Source organism: Myotis brandtii, unplaced genomic scaffold (genome assembly GCF_000412655.1).
Source record: "Myotis brandtii unplaced genomic scaffold, ASM41265v1 scaffold182, whole genome shotgun sequence".
NCBI classification, from domain to species: Eukaryota; Metazoa; Chordata; class Mammalia; order Chiroptera; family Vespertilionidae; genus Myotis; species Myotis brandtii.
Genome location: NW_005356751.1, coordinates 2,732,800 through 2,752,531, shown reverse-complemented (window position 1 = coordinate 2,752,531; position 19,732 = coordinate 2,732,800). Strand labels below are relative to the sequence as shown.

At 38.2% G+C, this 19,732-nt stretch overlaps 1 protein-coding gene across 4 annotated transcripts in view; it reads left to right on the top strand.

Annotated features, from left to right (window-relative positions):
• The window catches only part of USP8 (ubiquitin specific peptidase 8), a 61,685-nt gene that overhangs the window by 17,383 nt on the left and 24,570 nt on the right, over positions 1-19,732 (top strand). For all 4 annotated transcript variants that reach the window (XM_005863946.2, XM_005863947.2, XM_014537801.1 and 1 more), the window contains 5 exons: positions 4,693-4,778; positions 6,012-6,147; positions 8,244-8,286; positions 11,528-11,672; positions 16,730-16,892. In XM_005863946.2, coding sequence (XP_005864008.1) covers positions 4,693-4,778; positions 6,012-6,147; positions 8,244-8,286; positions 11,528-11,672; positions 16,730-16,892 — 573 coding nt within the window. The remainder of the gene's footprint in view (positions 1-4,692; positions 4,779-6,011; positions 6,148-8,243; positions 8,287-11,527; positions 11,673-16,729; positions 16,893-19,732) is intronic.

Sequence of the window (19,732 nt, the reverse complement as noted above, 5' to 3'; positions counted from 1 at the left end):
GTTGGCCTGCAGACTGAAGGGTCCTGGGTTCGATTCCGGTCAAGGGCACATGCTTGGGTTGCAGGCTTGATCCCCAGTGGGGGCCATGCAGGAGGCAGCCAATAAATGATTCTCTCTCATCATTGATGTTCTATCTCTCTCTCCCTCTCCCTTCCTCTGTAAAATCAATAAAATATATATTTTTTAAAAATTTTCTTACTCTTTTAATAGCCTTATATGAATTACATATTACATATTACCACGGACCACTGGTGGTCTGTGAGGTCTGAAAGGTTGGTGACTGCTGGGTTAAGGGATAGCCTCATTGTTTTATTTAATGGTGTTAAATCATTGCTCGTATTTCTTCTTACCAGTAAGGTTATACTAATAATAGTTGTGGTATTTTACCTCTAGCTTTGGAATGGTAGCCCCTTGCATTTAAGGTTCATCCTCCACAAATGGCTGGATTGGTCCTGTCGTTGGAACATTCATGGGCATATTTATCTGCAGATGGAGACAGAGGCCTGCCCAAATTTAAGCAAGTGTTTGCATGCTCTTCGATGATTATTACAGTTTCTCTTAAAATGGAATTGCTTAAAAAGAAATGTAAAAGTGTCTGCTAAAGTAATTATTTTTGAAAAATTTGCAGATTTGGGTAACTGATAGTTTTGGTGTTTGTTATTTTGTCTATTGTTGTAGGGTCAATTTTTTTAATACACTTTTAATTTTTGGCTTTATTTTTCTAAGTTAGTAACTACTTTTCTTCTTTGACAAGATTGGGAGTGTCTTTGTAGCTACCTTTTTTTTCTTAACCTGAGAAGGTTGGGAGTAAATTATAATAGGTAAGAGATTTTTTCCATTTCCACAGACTATTTATTCCATTTACAAAGGGAGTGTATAGTTGAAAGTGGCAGAAATTGTTCAGGTTAGAAGCTCCCTGTTACTTCATATGTTCCAGTTGTTCAGTTTCTGGTTGTCAGTATAAGGATTCATTTTGTTTGCTCTGTCCAAGGTACCACATCTGCTTCTGTCTTAGAACTGTTTGTCTTTTATTTTATTTAGCCCACCCTCTCCAATATACTTCAGTATGTGAAATGTTACATTTACTAAGTAAATTTTTTTAAAAATTGATTTTAGCGAGGGAGGTAGGGAGAGACCCGACTTGGGATCCAACCCATACCTAAGTATGTGCCCTGACCAGTAATTGAACCCGCAACCTACCCATGCATGGGACCACACTCCAACCAACTGAGCCACATTGGCCAGGACACTAACTAAATTTTGGTTTTTACCTTTTTAAAGCCAGTAGGAACAGAATGTAATGTCATTAGTCTTCAGAAATTTTGTCTTTCACTCTTATTTTATACTAGGGAATAGGTAAGATTTTAGATAAAACTTGATAATTTAGCAAACTCACTAGTAGAGGACACATTGCATTTACTCTAGTGTCGTGGTGTGCAGATTCATGCACATTGAAAGGAAATTAATTAGAAGAAATATTTTAATATTGCTATTTGCGTCTTGCTAATGAAAAGAAAATAGGATTCTACCAAGTCTCCTATCTCCCTACTCCAGGACTTCTGTGAGGATCAAATGAGATGAGGCACGGGAAAAGACTTCACAAACATTTGGTTAAACTGTAAAATGTTTGCACCTGGCTATAAAGCAAATCGGGTTCCTGGGCTGAAGGATGCTAGTCACTAAGAAGAGGAAGCCAGGCGTTGCTACGTGATGTCATTACCCGGTGCCCACAGCCACCGTTTCCAGGCTAGACTAGGCTGTGGGCTGGAGTTTGCACCATGGGGTGTTTGGCAGCTTTGGTTGTGGTTTGGTGGGGTGTTGCTCTGGGGCCTATGTCCCACTGGGGTGAAGCCGAGAGTTGGTTTGTCAGCGCCAGGTCCCTGGTGCCGTTTATTTTTAAATCCCAGTGCGCGTCATAGCAGCTCCTGCATCAAGCGTTTGCCCCCTGGTGGTCAGTGCGCGTCATAGCTACCGGTTGGACTGATGGACACTTAGCCTTTTATATATATAGGTTGCTTACTCATTGAAAAAAATCAATATATGAATTTTTGGGGGGTTATCTGAAAAGGAAGTAAGGCAAATATGTTGAAAATATTAGTATAGCAGTCTAGATAACATTAGAATGATATTTTTAAATCTGTGGCATTCTTGATAATCTTGAATATTACTGGTAAACCTTTTTATTTGTGAAATCATGCGAGTTGCTTGAATCTGTATGTTCAAGAATAGGAAAGTTCTACTTGGTAAACCTAACAAGCAAATGTTTTTAGTTGTATAAGAATTGGATGTTGTTATTAAAATTCTGCCAATTGTCAGTACTGTTGAAAATTTGAAAATATTTATGCTTATTTTAACTGTGCTCCATTAACAGTACAGAGAGAGATAATTATTGAAAGGAAACCTCACCAATATTAAGGGAGTGTCTTTTGAGAGTTTGTAATAGGCATAGCCAAACACAAACAATTTTTTCAGCATTTAAACAGAATTATGTTGAGCTTACAGACTGGCTTCTTAATGAGTTTCTATTTAAAAAATTAATAAAAACAAATCATAGTATTTTTTTTGTTTTACTTTGTATTTTGTTTTTATTGGAGAAACCTTACAGTAATGATTAGATTTTATTTTCTGTTAGAAAAGTATTGTGCCCTACCTAGTTTGGCTCGGTGGATAGAATGTCAGCCTATGGACTGAAAGGTCCTGGGTTTGATTCTGGTCAAGGGCACATGCCCAGGTTGTGGGCTTGATCCCCAGTGCGGGGAATGCAGGAGGCAGCTGATCAATGATTCTCTTTCATCATTGATGTTTTTATCTCTGTCTCCCTCTCCCTTCCTCTCTGAAATCAATAATATATATAGTTTTAAGTATTGTATCAGCCCTGGATGGGTAGCTCAGTTGGTTGCAGTGTTCTCCCGTACACCAGTTTGTGGGTTCGATTACCAGTCAGGGCACATACCTAGGTTGTGGGTTCATCCCTGGATGGAGTATGGGAGGCAGCTGATCTGTGTTTCTCACAGTTGTTTCTCTCTCTTTCTGTTCCTTCCTTTCTCTCTGAAATCAATTACACATCCTCAGTGAGGGGGTGAATATTGTATCAGTTGTCAGGACATTGTGGTAACTAAAGTAATTATAGTTTCCACTGTAATGTTCAAGTGATAGAGTATTGAACAAACTATACTTTTATTGAAATTACATAGTGAATGGCCCTCTTTATTTATTTAGTCTTTAATCTAGAAGAATAAACTCAACCAAAACCTGAGCTACTTTTGGGCTAGATAGACATATGATAGCTGTTACCAACAGATTTATTCTACCCAAAGCTCTTGGTGAGGGTCTCTCCATGAGCCAGAGATGGATATTTTTGACCTTCTGGCCTTGCTCCTTTTTAAAAATTTGATTACTATGTCCTTTGTGATGAACTGTACTAGTAGGCTCTATTTGTAGTCATACTGACAAGTTGTGGCAAATTAGATCCAATAATTAGCCTAGTCTAACTGCACTACTGTCATGTCAAACTAACTTTGATTTGAAAATATCTTTGATTGCAGGATCTAATGAGTGACCTCTTTAGTGAAGTGATTTTTTAAAAAACAACTTCATATGCCTATTAGTAAATTATGTGCCAAAATGTGTGTGTGTGTGTGTGTGTGTGTGTGTGTGTGTTTTATAGGGAGGAAGGGGGAGAAAGAGAAACATTCATGTGGGAGAGAAACACCAATAGGTTTCCTCTGACCTGGGATTGAGCCCACAACCTGGTTATGTGCCCTGACCTGTAATCAAACCTGCCACCTTTTGGCAAATGGGTCGATGCTCCAACTGAGGCACACAGGCCATGGCTATTTTGTGGGGTTTTTTTTGTTAATCCTCACCTGAGGATATTTTTCCCATTGCTTTTCAGAGAGAGTATAAGGGGGGAGGGAGAGAAATATGGATATGAGAATGATACATTGACTGGTTGCCTCCCACACTCACCCCCAACTCAGAGGCGGGGAGCAAACCCGGCACCCAGGTACATGCCCTTGACTAGGTTTTTAATCCTAATACCCCTTGGTGCACAGGCTGACCTCTAACCTTTGAGTAGTACTGGCCAAGGCAATTTTGTGTGTTTTTTTAAAGGTAGATTATATTATTGATGACTTATTTTCTGTCATTTGACTTTTTGTTATTCAGTGTTTCCTTAAATATAACACTTGTTTTATGTCTAAAGTATTGCAAGGCAGGTAGCTATAGAAAAGAAAGATGGAAGCAAAACATATCAATTTAAAACAAAAGGATAAATCCCATGCTGTAGATTGACACACAATTTGTTTTACTGCATCTGAGACTAGAGAAAAATAAAACTAGGAAACCTCCTTATAATGGCAAGATATATTATGCCCTTGAAAGCTTTGTGGGTTTTTTTGCTATTTATTTATAAAATTAAAAAAATAGTACTTATTAAAAGGTGCCTTACAAATAAGTAAAACCGTTACCTACTCAAATTTTTTTATACTAATGCTATAAGATGCTTTTGAAACATTTTGAGAATAAGTTGTGCATTCATGTAGGTTAAAAGTTTAAAAAAATACTTCAATCATAGTAATGTTTTCATCTAAACTTTCCTGTTTTAAGTACCGTGATTTTAATGTCTTTAGCACTACAGCTGTGTATAGTACCTAATGCTAACACTATAGGATGGTTTTCCTATAATTTTAGGACTATGTTCATTCAATGCTTGGACCTGCAAACATCAAAAAAGCTATTGAAGAAGCTGAAAGACTTTCTGAAAGCCTTAAACTCAGGTATAGACATTATTATTTTCAAATCTAATTCCTAAAAATAAGTCCTGTGTTAACAGAACACAAAAATTAAATTTGTTCGCTATATCACTACATTATGTTCATGTATTACCATTAATATTCTTTATTGACGTTTTTTAAATGCTTAGAATGATAGTTTATTAAGGTAAACATTAGTGTAGTAGTTTAGAGCTTAGGTCTCATTTTTTCCCCAAGTTTCTAACAGGATTCTTCAGAAAAATATCATTCCTCTGCTCCATGTTGTGATGTGCTACTGGACACTGGTCTGATGAGAATAAAGTATTTACTGTAGTTTTGATCTGCCTGGTTTCAGAAGTTATATATGTGTTGTTTTTTTCATCTAATTCTAGTATTTTCCGTGATTGGTTTGCCAGACTTATAATTAGAAATTAAAAATAGTATGTTTCAATTTTTAGTTATTCCTTAAACAACAAAATAAAAAAGGAACTATTTAGTTCAATATTTTTTCTTTAATGGTTTTTGTACTTGGATCAGTTAACTATTATAGTTATATACATCATAGCCTTCACTTAAAATTAAACTGCTATATTCCGTTCATCTTTTCTAGAAATTACCAATCTTGGTTCTGGAATATGTTTAGGTGGTTGATATCATTAAGAATCACTATTCTCTTTCTCCTTTAGCTAGTTAATCAATTAAGTAGAATAGCATTTCTCCTAATCTTTGGATTAGCCATTATTAACTGTTTTTTTTCCCTTGGGTTTGCCTAGCTTTTCTCTAATCATACTATTATAATAATCATGTTTCTTTACTTCCTCTTTTTTTTTGTGTGTGTGTGTGGGGGGGGGGGGTTTAGGTCCTTTCACTTATTTGTCTTTACTTTTTAGTATTTTTAATCACTTTATAAGTGAGTGAGGTTTGTAGTTAATTTTAGGATTATAATTCCTTTCAAAAGGAAATTGTAGCAGATTTGAATCATTAAAAGGTTGAAATTAATGAGAGGGAAAGAGCAACAAGAGCATTAAACAACTTTAACTTGAAAGCATAGAGTCTCTTTTCAAGATTTTTGGGCAATTTATGTAAATCTACAAAGAGCAAATTTGTGAGTTGTGGCTTATAATGACCATTGGCAGCATTGAATATCAGTTGGAGGGAGAAAATATGTACCCAAAGCAGGGTACTAGTATCATGTAACCAGAACTCCTTTACTTTTCATGATCATTGCAAGACATCTTGACTTCTTTTTTCAACTAGATATGAAGAAGCCGAAGTTCGGAAAAAACTTGAAGAAAAAGACAGACAGGAGGAAGAGCAACTGCAGAAACAAAAAAGACAGGAAGCTAAAAATTCTTTGGAAAATGTATTGGATTCCAAAGACAAAAGCCAAAAGGTATTTTAAATTTATTCTGTGAGATAAAAAGACTCTTCTCAGGTGATCTGTTTAAGAAGAGTTGAGATATCATTACAACGTTCCTTTGGGCAACCAGAGTAAAATTTGATGTGTTTTTATTAGAAATTGAATAAAATATTCTAGCTTCAGTTGGTTCTCTTACAGGTTTTTGGTTTGAGATTCATATATAACAAGCTGTGTTTATTGCAGTCTGTTTTAAGTTGATGATCGCTTACAGTTGCATTTTAAAAGCTCCATTTTTAAAAAATCTTAATGAAGACTATTCAAGACTATTGTAATATGGGAGATTGAACTCGATTCTTAAACAAAATGTAGGCAGATTTTTGTTCATTTTATTTATTTAGTTTAAATTATATTGATCAGATTTTCATATTTTTTAAAAATATATTTTTATGTATTTATTTCAGAGAGGAAGAGGGAAAGAGATAGAAACATCAATGATGAAAGAGAATCATTGATTAGCTGCCTCCTGCACGCCCCTACTGGGGATCGAGCCTTCAACCCGGGCATGTACCCTTGACCAGAATCGAACCTGGGACCCTTCAGTCCGTAGGCTGAGGCTCTATCGACTGAGCCAAACAGTCTAGGGCTAGGCGGATTTTTAAATGCTGATTAGCTCATGGAAAAGTATTAGAGTATGTTAGTATAGAAGGTTGGTCAATGTGAGAGGCATCTGTGTTTGCTAGTTGTCAGTTATGGAAGTTAGGCTCCTACCCTCCCAGAGACGGAGATAGGGGCCCTACATTTAAAAATTTTTTTATTGTTGTAAAATACACATAACATAATATTTAATACCTTATCCAGGTCAGTGGTATTGAGTCCATTCACATTGTTGTGCAGCCATCCACTGTTCATCTCCAGAACTCCTTTTATCTTGCTAAACAGAAACTCTGTATCCTTTGAACCAGCGGCCGCCAACTTTTCGGACCTCACGGACCACCAGTGGTTCATGGACCACCAGTTGGCGACTGCTGCTTTATACAATAACTCCCCAAACTTCCCTCCCCCCAGCTCCTGGCACCTACCACTCTATTTTCTGTCTATGCATTTGGCTACTCTAGGTATCTCATATGAGTGGAATCATATACTACATTTTTTCTAATCCCCAATGTTTGTTTTTGACATATTTTACCCCTTTTGTGTAAGTGTGTGTGTGTGCGTGAATCCATTAATTACTATAGTTACACATGATCTTACTTTGTCTTTTAACCTTCATACTAGTTTAATCCATGGTTGACCCCTACTTTTACTAAATGTTTGCTTGTATTAGTGTGTTTTTTTTTCTTTCCAATATTTTATTTTATTTTTTAATATATTTTTATTGATTTCAGAAAGGAAAGGAGAGGAAGAGAGAGAAACATCAATGATGAGAATCATTGATTCGATGCCTCCTGCACACCGCCTACTGGGGGTAGAGCCTGCAACCTGGGCATATGCCCTTGACTGGAATCGAACCCAGGACTTTTTAGTCAGCAGGCTGACTCTCTATCCGCTGAGCCAAACCAGCTAGGGCTCTTTCCAATAATTAATTTTTTTTTACTATTGGCCATTTCTTTTCTGCTTAAAGAAGTCTCTTTAATATTTCTTGTATTGCTGGTCTAATGATATTGAGCTCCTTTAGTTTTTGCTTATCTCAGAAATTATCTCTCCTTCAATTCTGAATGATAACTTTGCTGGGTAGAGTATTTCTAGGTTTTCTCTTTCATCATTTTGAATATTCCATGCCAGGTAATAGCCCAATTTTTATTTCATTATAAGGAATTTCTCATTAAATTAAATAATAAATTTCTGCAATAATCTGTGCTTTTAAATTATATTTAGCCATCAACTGAAGAAAATTTTGCAGAACTGTCATATGATTAAGATGTGCTGCTAGTTATTTTAGCTGTTAACTACCACCATAGTAACCTGGTAATGCCATTACTGTTCATCTGCATTTTTATAAAATGACAGTACCCTGAGCCCTTCATTTCCTTGGCTTTCAGTTTCAATGAGATATTAAAGTTGAACTTTTTATTTCTATGAACATTTTTGTTTCTATTATTAATTTTGAAATTTTCTTTTCTATGAAATAGATAAATGGTGAAAACAGTGAAAAAAATGAGACCACAGAGAAAGGTAAGTGTGTTAGCTTCAGATTTTACACAGTGAGATTCTAATACTGTCTCATCCTATATAATAAAAGGCTAATATGCAAATCGACCTAACGGTGAAACAACCAGTCGCTATGATGCACACTGACCACCAGGAGTCAGATGCTCAATGCAGGAGCTGCCCCCTGGTGGTCAGTGCTCTACCACAGAGGGAGGGCTGCTCAACCAGAAGCCAGGCTCATAGCTGGCGAGTGCAGCAGCGGGGGCGGGAGCCGCTCCGCAGCAATTAGACATCCCCCAAGGGCTCCCAGACTGCGAAAGGGCGTGGGCCGGGCTGAGGGACACCCCCTCCCCCCCCAGTGCGTGAATTTCATGCACTGGGCCTCTAGTCTGTATATAACCTTGCCTGTACAAATATACTGAAAATGTATTCTATTCTGAATTTATATATCGTGGGTTATATTTATACTACTAGAGGCCTGGTGCATGAATTCGTGCATCAGTGGGGTCCCTCAGCCTGGCCTGCGGGATCAGGCTGAAACCGGCTCTCCAACATCCCCTGAGGGGGTCCCAGATTGTGAGAGGGTGCAGGCCAGGCTGAAGGACCCCGCCAGTACACGATTGGGGTCAGAGAGGGACACAGGAGGTTGGCAGCCAAGGCGGAACCGCGTGAGGGCTCCAGGGCATGTCTGTCCCATCTCACTCAGTCCCAATCGGCCGAACCCCAGCAGAAAGCTAACCTTCCGGTTGGAGTGTCTGCCCCCTGGTGGTCAGTGCACATCATAGCGAGCGGTTGAGTGGCCTTAGCATATCATTAGCATATTACGCTTTGATTGGTTGAATGGATGACTGGACACTTAGTATATTAGGCTTTTATTATATAGGATGCAATTGAAAACATCAAAACCACAGTTAGTAGTTGTCATTATTTTCTTTTCAAGGTAGTTTAACAGTAGTTAAGAACATGGACTCTCAGAAGTGAGACTGCCTGGGGTTGAACATTGGCTCCTCTGAATTTCCATGTGATCTTGAGCATGTTACTTAACCTCTTTAACTTAATTTCCCTTTTTTTTACTTTCGTTTTAAATAATTGTTTTTATTTATTTTTATTTTTTGTTAATCCTCTCCTGAGGATATTTTTCCATTGGTTTTTAGAGAGAGTGGAAGAGCGGGGGAGGGAGAGAGAGAGAGAAACATCGATGTAAGAGAGACACATCGATTGGTTGCCTCCTACACACATCCCGACCAGGGCTGGGGATCAAGCCTGCAACCGAGCGAGATACATGCCCCTGACCAGAATGGAACCCAAGACCCTTCAGTCCATGGCACAAAGCTCAATACACTGAGCCAAACCTACTAGGGCTTAATTTCCCTTTTCTAAAGTGGGGATAATAATAGTACCTATTTCATAGGTTTATTGATGAGGATTGAATGAGTTAATATATGTGAAACTCGTAGAATGCATAATAAACTTTATATAAGTGTTAGCTAGTACTACTTATTACTCTCAGTTGAAGACTTAGTTATTTAAAAATCTTCTTTACTCCCTTAAATAATCTAAACCAGTAATTTTGATATTATCTACAGGTGGTGTGGATGCTGTAGTGCAGCGGTCGCCAACCGGTGGTACGTGAGGTCTGAAAGGTTGGCGACCGCTGCTCTAGTGACAGATATATATCCTAAAGAATAAGACTTAGGTATTTGCCCTAAGTTTTTGTCTCAGAAAAGGTTTAACTTAAATATTAATTGAGTGTAACACTAAAATAAATAATTTATTTAAAATATTGCCATACAACAAAAATTAAACCTAGAAAAGTACCTTACCAGAAGCTGTTACCAATTCATTCTAACATTTGTTTTTATCTGTATGTTCCTTTATATCTCATCCTGCTTTGATATCCTTCTCAGCGGTTTGGTCTCAACCTCTTTAGAGTGGTTTGGTCTCTTGTTGTCAAAATAGTCTTGATGGTTAGAAAGGGAAGTAGGATGGTTATTAGCAGCTGGGTTTTTTTTCTCTCACCTGAGGACATGCTTTTTTTTGGTTTTAGAGAGAGGAAGAGAGAGAGGAAGAGAAACATCGATGTGAGAAACATTGATTGGTTGCCTCCAAATGCACCCCTACCAGGTATGGGCTGTGGCCAGGAATCAGACCCACCACCTTTGGGTGTATGGAACGACACTCCAACCAACAGCCACACCAGCCAGGGCAGTAGCTAGATATTTTAGCTTAGGAGATAATGTGACTACATTCTTCTCACAGCTCACTACCGAAGAAAGAGTTCTTCACATATTAAGCTCCCTTGTAGTGCTTTCTGATCTTTTACTTTAGGTCAGTGATGGCGAACCTTTTGAGCTCGGCGTGTCAGCATTTTGAAAAACCCTAACTTAACTCTGGTGCCGTGTCACATATAGAAATTTTTTTGATATTTGCAACCATAGTAAAACAAAGATTTATATTTTTGATATTTATTTTATATATTTAAATGCCATTTAACAAAGAAAAATCAACCAAAAAATGAGTTCACGTGTCACCTCTGACACGGGTGTCATAGGTTTGCCATCACTGCTTTAGGTGGTAGAAGCTGGAAGAGGAAAATAGCAACATAGGGAATGTTTATTTTGGCTAAATATTAAAGGATTGGATAGTAAATATTTTAGGCTTGGGGGGGGCCCTGTGGTCTTTGCTATTGTAGTGTGAAAGCAGCCATAGACAATATGTAAACAAATGAGTATAGCTGTGTTCCAGTAAATACAGATGGCCATGGTTTGCCAACCCCTCTCATGGAACACAACAGGCTTTTGGCTTGTTGCTCGGGGGATACATGAAAATCTAAAATAGCTCTCATAAAGCCCCATTAAAGAACGTAGACCCTTTCAAGAATTTTTGAGCCATAGAACTTTCTTCTAATTGACATTTTTTAAATGGCTTAATTTTAAAAAATATAATATTTTCCTGAGATATACTTATTAATTTCCTTTATTTTAAAACAGTAACAGAGCCAACACCAGAAATAATTGTAAACTCAGCAGCAAATTTTATTAAGTCTTTATAAATAGAGCGTTGAGTTAGTTTCTTGGTAAATGTCAAAAATGCATGCTATATTTAATGTTAGTTTAAAAGGTAATAAATAGTGTGATGGAAAAGCAAGTATGTAACACCCAGTATATTTTACTCTTCTAGAAAAAGCTGTGCTTGCCCTGTGTTTAGTGATAACACACAGAACTGGGTGTTACTTGTCACAAATATCATCTCTCTTGATTCCTAGGATCAATCACAGCAAAGCAACTATACACAATGATGATGGATGAAAACATCAGCTTGATTATAATGGATGCTCGAAGAATGCAGGATTATCAGGATTCCCATATTTCAGATTCTCTAAGTGTTCCTGAAGAAGCCATCAATCCAGGGTGGGTCATTGTGTGTTTAGATAGAATGGTAAACTGCGGAGAGTAGTAAATGTTAATAATTAGCATCCAATCTAAATGTGATGTAATAGTGTTTTCTTTTCCCATTGACCTTTTCATTTTTGCTTGTAATGTACACCTTACCCAGTCTGGGTGCTCTCTCCTGTCTGTGGCATTTGGAGCCTTAGAATAGAAATGAAGCCGCCCTTGTGTACTCTCTCTCCCCAGGTGTTGGTTGACTAACTTCTCATACTGTTTTTTACATATGAGCTTTTGAAGCATATGCATCAAATAGACTAAAATTGTGAACTAATTGAATTGTTTTTAATTGGAGATTTCTCATACTGTTATCTGTGGTAAAAGAGCACACAAATACTTTTTGGAAGAAGACAGTGTATAACTAAGCCATTAAGAGAGAGTAAAGACTCTAAAGGCAGACTATGGTGAGATTATAAATATCTTTTATTAGCTACCTTACTTCTAGCTAGTGACTTAACCTCCTAAGCCCATGTTCCCATCTATAAAATGGGGATAATAATAGTACTTATCTCAGAGGTTTTGAGAAGTTTGAGCCTGGCATTTGTAAGGACTTAACTTAAAAATGTACTTTCTTTCTTTTTTGGTAAAAAAGCTTTTAACCTATAAAATTAAAGTTACCATGCATGGGTATGTTGTATATTAGAAACTATCTCATCAGTGACAGAGTTAAAACTTCAGATCCAAGATTATTTTCACTATTTTGAGTATTACATAAATTATGTAACCTCTCTGGGTCTTAGTTTATGGGATTGGAGTAAGTCCATTCTAGGACTAACAATATTAAGAAGATATTTTTAAATTAGGTAATTAATAAAATGTGCATGATATTTGGTATACTGCAGATGTTTGCTAAATGTTTGACCTGAAGAATAGCATGCATTGTAAATATGTTATCTGTCCAATCTGTGTATCAATCTATCTAGCTGTTTATTTACCTGAATTTTAAATTAACTAGTGTAGCTGGATGATTTCCTTTTTTACAAAACAAGGCGGCTTCTGCTATTCCCTCTATCATTCCTCTACTGTGAACCACCAAACAGATTAGTAACTACATTATTTAAATATGAGATTCGAGTGCTTAGTCTAATCAAGTAGGTGGGAATATATTCCTAGGATTTGAAAAGAAAAAGAAAGTTATAATTACTCTTTGGGTAGTCTAATCTGTACTAACAAAAAGTTTATGGTTTTAATTGAGTTTAATTGTTTCCCAAAATGTGGGATTTGGACTACTGGGAAACTCAAGGTGAGTTTAGGTTGAAGATTAAAGAACAACGAATTGCATACCAAGAAAAGCATTCCCTTTTAATTTCTGTTTCAGTCCTGGATTAGTTAAAAGAAGTCTCAATTTGGTGCTACCATTACCTTTTAATATTTGCTAATCTCTCTTTCTTACTAGAGAGCAGGCCTCAGAGTTTTCTGTAGGCAGTAGTGTCTACAGCTACCTGACCGTGATTACTGTTTTTTTATATTAAAACAGTGTAATATTCATATGATAATGCTTATGTAAGTGTTTAGCCCAGTGAATTGTCAGAAATGGAATGCATCCATTGAGTTAGTATCTGGACCAAGAAACATTAGCATCACTCCAAAAGGTCTTCATAAGCCACCTGTCAGTTACTACCTATACCCCCACCCACCCAGGGAACCACCAACTTAGAATAGATTACTTTTTATCTGTTTTTGTAGTTTATATAAATTGAATCCTACAATCAGTAGCTTTTTATGTCTGGCTTTTTGTACTCAACCTAATGTTTATGAAAGTCATATATATTATTATATGTTGTTGTAGTTTATTTATTCTGATTGCTAAATGGTGATCTATTGGGTGGCTATAGCATAATTTAGTGATCTGTTTTGTTTAATTTTAGGATTATTTTTAGGATTATTCTTTATTGGATATGATTCTATTTTTTCATGTATATAGCAATATACATTTTTCTGTTTATTTAAGTAAAAAATCACTTTCAATTAAATTAACGAATAATTAAAGTATTAAATAGTAGACAAGGTAAAGCAAAGTTATAGTGGTGTGTGAAGATGGTACTGGTTGATACTGTTGTTTTCCGCAGAATAGTAATCTTGAGTTTTTAGATAAAAAGTATTTAGGCAAGTATATCCCTGCAGTTAAAAATAGTCCTTAAGAATATCACATTTCATTTTTTCTCATTCTTTGTTGACTAAGCATTCTTTTGATTTCAGTATATCATATGAGAATTATTGTGAGGCATTTTGTATTTCTTCTTTTTTTCTGTATATTCTAACTAGAGGCCCAGTGCACAAAAATTTGGGCACGCTGCGGGGGGTCCCTCAGCCTGTCCTGTGCCCTCTTGCAGTCTGGGACCCCTTGGGGGATGACCACCTGCTGGCTTAGGCCTGCTCCCCGCGGGATTGGGCCTAAGATGACAATCAGACATCCCTCTGGCAGCCCAGCAGCCCTCGGGGGATGTCCACTTGCCAGCGGGAAGCAGACCTAAGCTGCAGTCAGACATCCTTAGCGCTGCTGAGGCGGCAGGAGAGGCTCCCACCACCACCGCTGTACTGGCAGCCATCAGCCTGGCTTGTGGCTGAGCAGAGCTCCCCTATGTGGGAGCGACTGACCACCAGAGGGCAGCTCCTGCATTGAGCATCTGCCCCCTGGTGGTCAGTGTGTGTCATAGTGACCAGTCATTCCCAGTCTTTCTGCTGTTAGGGTCAGTTTGCATATTACCCTTTTACTATATAGGATAGAGGCCTGGTGCACAGGTGGGGGCCGGCTGGTTTGCCCTGAAGGGTGTCCCAGATCAGGGTGGGGGTCCCGCTTGGTTGCCTGGCCAGCCTGGGTGAGAGGCTGATGGCTACTTGCAGCTAGTCACACCCCCTTCAGGGTGGGGTTCCCCACTGAGGTGCCTGGCCAGCCTGGATGAGAAGCTGAGGGCCGTTTTCAGGCTGGCGGACGACTGAAGCTCCCAGCCTCTCCTTATTTTCTTTTATTCTGGGATTTATTTACCTTCTATAATTGAAACATTGTTGCCGTCACTAGCGCTCCCAGCTCTGTGGCCTCGGCCGGCTGAAAGCAGGTATCTGGGGTTTGTTTAGTTTCTATAATTGAAACATTGTTGCTTCCGGAGCTCAGAGCCGGGCCGCGGCAGGCGGGGAACCTTGGCTTCCTTCATCACTGTAGCAAGCAAGCCTCCTGCTCGCTTCAGCTGCGTGGCTTCCGGCCGCCATCTTGGTTGGCGATTAATTTGCATATCCTGCTTATTAGCCAATGGGAAGCATAGCGAAGGTACGGTCAATTACCCTTTTGTCTTTTATTAGATAGGATAGGTAAAGTAACCTGCATTATTATATACAGGATTTTAAAAAAATGATCTTAACGCCATTTAGTTTTACTTATGAATAAAAGTTTCACCAGTCCTGTCTTGCTTGCCAGTATTGTCATTTAAATAAATGCCTAGGTGCTTTGTTAGAAATAATATGGAGTTTCTTACCTGGAGGAGCAAATCTGTCTTACTGACTCAGTTATTCAGCAGATGTTTACTGACACTTGCTATGGGCTGGGTTCCTGTGGTTTGCAGTGCTGGGACTAAGTCAGTTGAACAAACAAATCTTTGCTTCATGGAGCTTATATTTTACTAGAAGCCTGATGCATGAAATTCGTGCAAGGGGCTGGCCCCTACCACCACAGCGGCTGCCTCTGCCTCAACCCTCACAGCCCCAGCTTCGTCCAGAAGGTCGTCCAGAAGGACGTCCGGTCTAATTAGCATATTATGCTTTTATTATATATAGGATTAACAGGGAGATGAGGTAGGTGAGACAACCAATAAAACATAAATATATGTCTGCTATTGATAAGATGGGTGTGTCAAGCTTGTATATTGGGGTATTAAAATGTTAATCCAGCCATAACTGGTTTGGCTCAGTGGTAAAGCATCAGCCTGCGGACTGAAGGGTCCCAGGTTCGATTCCGGTCAAGGGCATGTACCTTGGTTGCGGGCACATCCTCAGTAGGTGGTGTGCAGGAGGCAGCTGATCGATGTTTCTCTCTCATCAATGTTTCTAACTATCTCCCTTCCTCTCTGTAAAAAATCAATAAAATATATATTTTTTAAAATGTTAATCCAGTATGGCTTCACTGAGAAGATACTAGTAAGCAAATCTTGAAGGGATAAGGGGAATGACTGATGCATTATCTGAGGGAATCATACCAGAAGTTATAAGGAAGCCAGTGCCTGGAGTGGAGTAAAGGGGCAAGTACATAGTTAATGATGAGGACATTGAGAGAATAGGATTTGGGGGAGGGACCATGTGGCAGGTTCATTGTAAGGACTTCAGGAAGAACTTCAGCTATTCTGTAAGCAAAAGAGGAAATGAACGGCATGCTTTATCATAGAGTTGATAATATTCGCAGTTGATGATGTAAGAGGCAACACAACAAAGCAGCAAAGAGCTTGGACATGAACCAAATTGCCTGAGTTTGAATTCTGGCTTCACTTCACAGCTGTAACCTTGGGCAGATTATTAATGTTTTGTGCCTCAGTTTCCCCATCTATAAAATGAGGATAACAATGCCTACTTTATAGTATTGTTTTGAGATTCAGAATAAAGCGTTTGGAATAGTACCTGGCACATAATAAATGCTGTATGTGTTTGTTAAATATTTGGGTATTTGGTTAACTGTTAATTATAGGTATCAGAACTGAAATGTAAATAATGTTACCTGGATGATCTTCCAGTCGTTTATACTTGCCTGAAAGATGCTCATAAGGGTTTCTGTTTTCAGTTTGGTCCCCCATTTTTTGGTAAAGGGTCAAAATTTTAGTCTCTAATACTAAAATATATTCCAATATTATGCAGTTGTGATGTTATTAAACATTTTAGGGTATTTAATATCTTAACACATAGTCTGACCTTAGAAAGAAATCTGTGTTAAAGTTTGCTATGGTCTGATACAGACTGTAGAACAAAACTCAGTGTCTTATATTAGTATATTAGGACCTCTCATCTACTTTTGCCCCAATATAAATGTTAATACATTTCAGAATGACTGCTAATTGGATTGAAGCAAAACTCCCAGATGACTCTAAAGACAAATGGAAGAAGAGGGGGAATGTGGATTATGTGGTACTTCTTGACTGGTTTAGTTCTACAAAAGATTTACAACTTGGAACAACTCTACGGAGTCTGAAAGATGCACTTTTCAAGGTTAGCAAGTTTCCTTATTAGTTTACTATAATTGCAAGCCTTCTCTGAATGTTAGAAAGGTATGTTGACTAGTTAAGGACAAGAAGATCCATTATGCTTTGATTGTAGATTTTTTTGATATTTAGATATAAAAGACTAATTTTGAAATAACAGTCTAAAGCAGAATATTAGAATTTTCAGGAATAGAACTTATCTGAAAAAAGAAATTGTTTTTTGTTTTAAGAATTAGATCATGAAACAAAGACAAAGGAAGGTGTCACTAAGAAAAAAGAGATTGATTTGACTTCATAAAATAAAAACTTAGATGTGAAAAAATACAGTAAGACGACAGAGACCAAGAGAAAGATATCTGCCTAAAATCTGAAGAGATTTTACAAATAAATAAGAAAATTAAGATGAAATGATAAAATAGGTAGTTGACTTATTTTATACTGACATAAACATAAAAGGATATGTAAGTGATAATAACATAAAAGTGATCAAATCAGAGAAACTCAAATTGAACCAATAAATACCATTTTCACTGATCAGATGAACCAAGATAAAAATACTCAGTTTAATTTGTTAAATTATTAAACAATGATGGCACTGAATGCTGGTGAGAATGTGGTAAGAATAAAACTTACCTGCTGGAAGGAGGGCCAATTGGTGGAACATTGTCTTCTTCCAGGAGGGCAATCTTAAAAGCCTTGAAACAGTTCATGCTTTAAAATAGGGAATCTAGCCCTAGCTGGTTTGCCTCAGTGGATATAGTGTTTGCCTGTGGACTGAAGAGTCCCAGATTCCATTCCAGCCAAGGGCACATGCCCGGGTTGCGGGCTCGATCCCCAGTAGGGGTCGAGCAGGAGGCAGCCAATCAGTGATTCTCTCTCATCATTGATGTTTCTATCTCTCTCTCCCTCTTCCTTCCTCTCTGAAATTAATAAAAATATATCTTAAAAATACATACATATACACATATAATAGAGAATCTAGAAATATACTCAAGGATAGGTTGATAAATGAAAGTGCCAATATTTAACTACTACTGGCCTACAAAAGAAGCAATTTCATAAAGTTCAACCTAAGATATTTGAGAATTTAGTGTATGATAAAGGTAACATAACAAATTAGTGAGGAAAAGGTGGATTTAAATGAATGGTTTAGGGACAGCAGCAGGCTAGCCAGTAAGTAAAAGGGGTCCGTACCTTAATTTCTTAGACTACACTAGACTCCAAATGAGTCAAAGATATAAATATGTTGATTAAAACAATGAACTACTAGGGAAAAGGATTTTTATTATCTGGGGGAAAAAAGTGTTTTCATTTCTTGATCCTAAAGCAAAACACCATTAAGGAAAGTCAGTATATCTGTGTTAAAAACTTCATAAACAAGGTAAAAATCAATCGGGACAGATTTTGTAACATGACAAAGACCTATTTTCTTAAATATTCAAAGTACATTTACTGTTTACTAACAAAATAGTAAACTCTGTAGAAAAATGGGCAAAAGATGAGATTAAATCATTTCTATATATAAAAAGCCAGTGTCCGTGACGACCAAACGACCAATCACCATGAGGTGCATTGAGCACCTCTTGGTCCTTCCCCCGCCGCCCCCACACCCTCCCCTGGCCCACAATCGGGCTGGCTGTCAGGCTGTTGGGTTCACCAGCTCATCCCCAGCTGCTTAGGGGCTCAGTGGGAAAGTAGGTGCTGGTGAATTCATCTCCATGGGCGTATGCCAGGCTGGCCGCTGATGGAACGCGCTGCGGGCTCTGTGCCTCTCATGCCGGGCGGGTAGTTCACGGGCGAACCCCGCAGCTTCCATCAGCCCCTCAAGCCGCAATGGCAGTGGCAGCGGCAGCGGCAGCAGCGTGAGCGCCCCTTAGTGGGCGGCGCATGCATGTGGAGGTGAAGTCGTTGGCGCCTGCTTTCCCACAGGCCTGAGCCCCTGAGCAGCTGGGGTTGAGCTGGTGATCCCAATGGCTTGACAGCCCAGTGGCAGAGGCGGCGTTCAACCTGGGGACTGGCGAATGGGACTGACAAGAAGATGGCCCTGATTGCAGGAGGCTAGGCCCTAGGGACCCTACCCGCACAATTTCCTGCGCTGAGCCTCTAGTATAATATAAATGACTAATAAACATATTAAAAGATGTTCAGTTCCACTAACAAATGCTAATTAAAACAAAAGAGCATTTATGCCCACCAGTTTGGAAAAATTGTAGAGATTTATAATTGGCATTCTCATACACTGTTAATAAATATATAAATTGGTATTGTTCTTTTGAAGGGCAATTTGGCAGCATCTACCAAACTTTAAACCAATAGTTCTACTCCTGGGATGATATTCTACAAAAATAAGTATTTTTTTAGGATACTTTCAAAGATTAACAATATAAAGATGTTCATGTGCATTGGCTTGGCAACTCCACCTCTGGGGACATTCCTTAATGGAGTTGATTGGGTGTATACATTTATAAGGAAGGATCTTCAATGTTTATAATTAAATGGGGAAAATAAGTGTTCAAATGATGAATTCAGTTTTGGTGTATGTGTATGTATGTTTATATGTGTGTATACAATAGAATATTAGCTGATCATTACAAATGACATACAGCTCTTTATTAATAAACAATAGACATAAGAGCCCTGGCCGGCTTGGCTCAGTGGATAGAGCGTCAGCCTGTGGACTGAAGGGTCCCGGGTTAGATTCTGGCCAAGGGCACATGCCTGGGTTGCAGGCTTGGTCCCCAGTGGGGGGCATGCAGGAGGCAGCCGATCGGTGATTCTCTCTCACCATTGATGTTTCTATCTCTCTCTCTTTCTCCCTTCCTCTCTGAAACCAATAAAGAAATATAT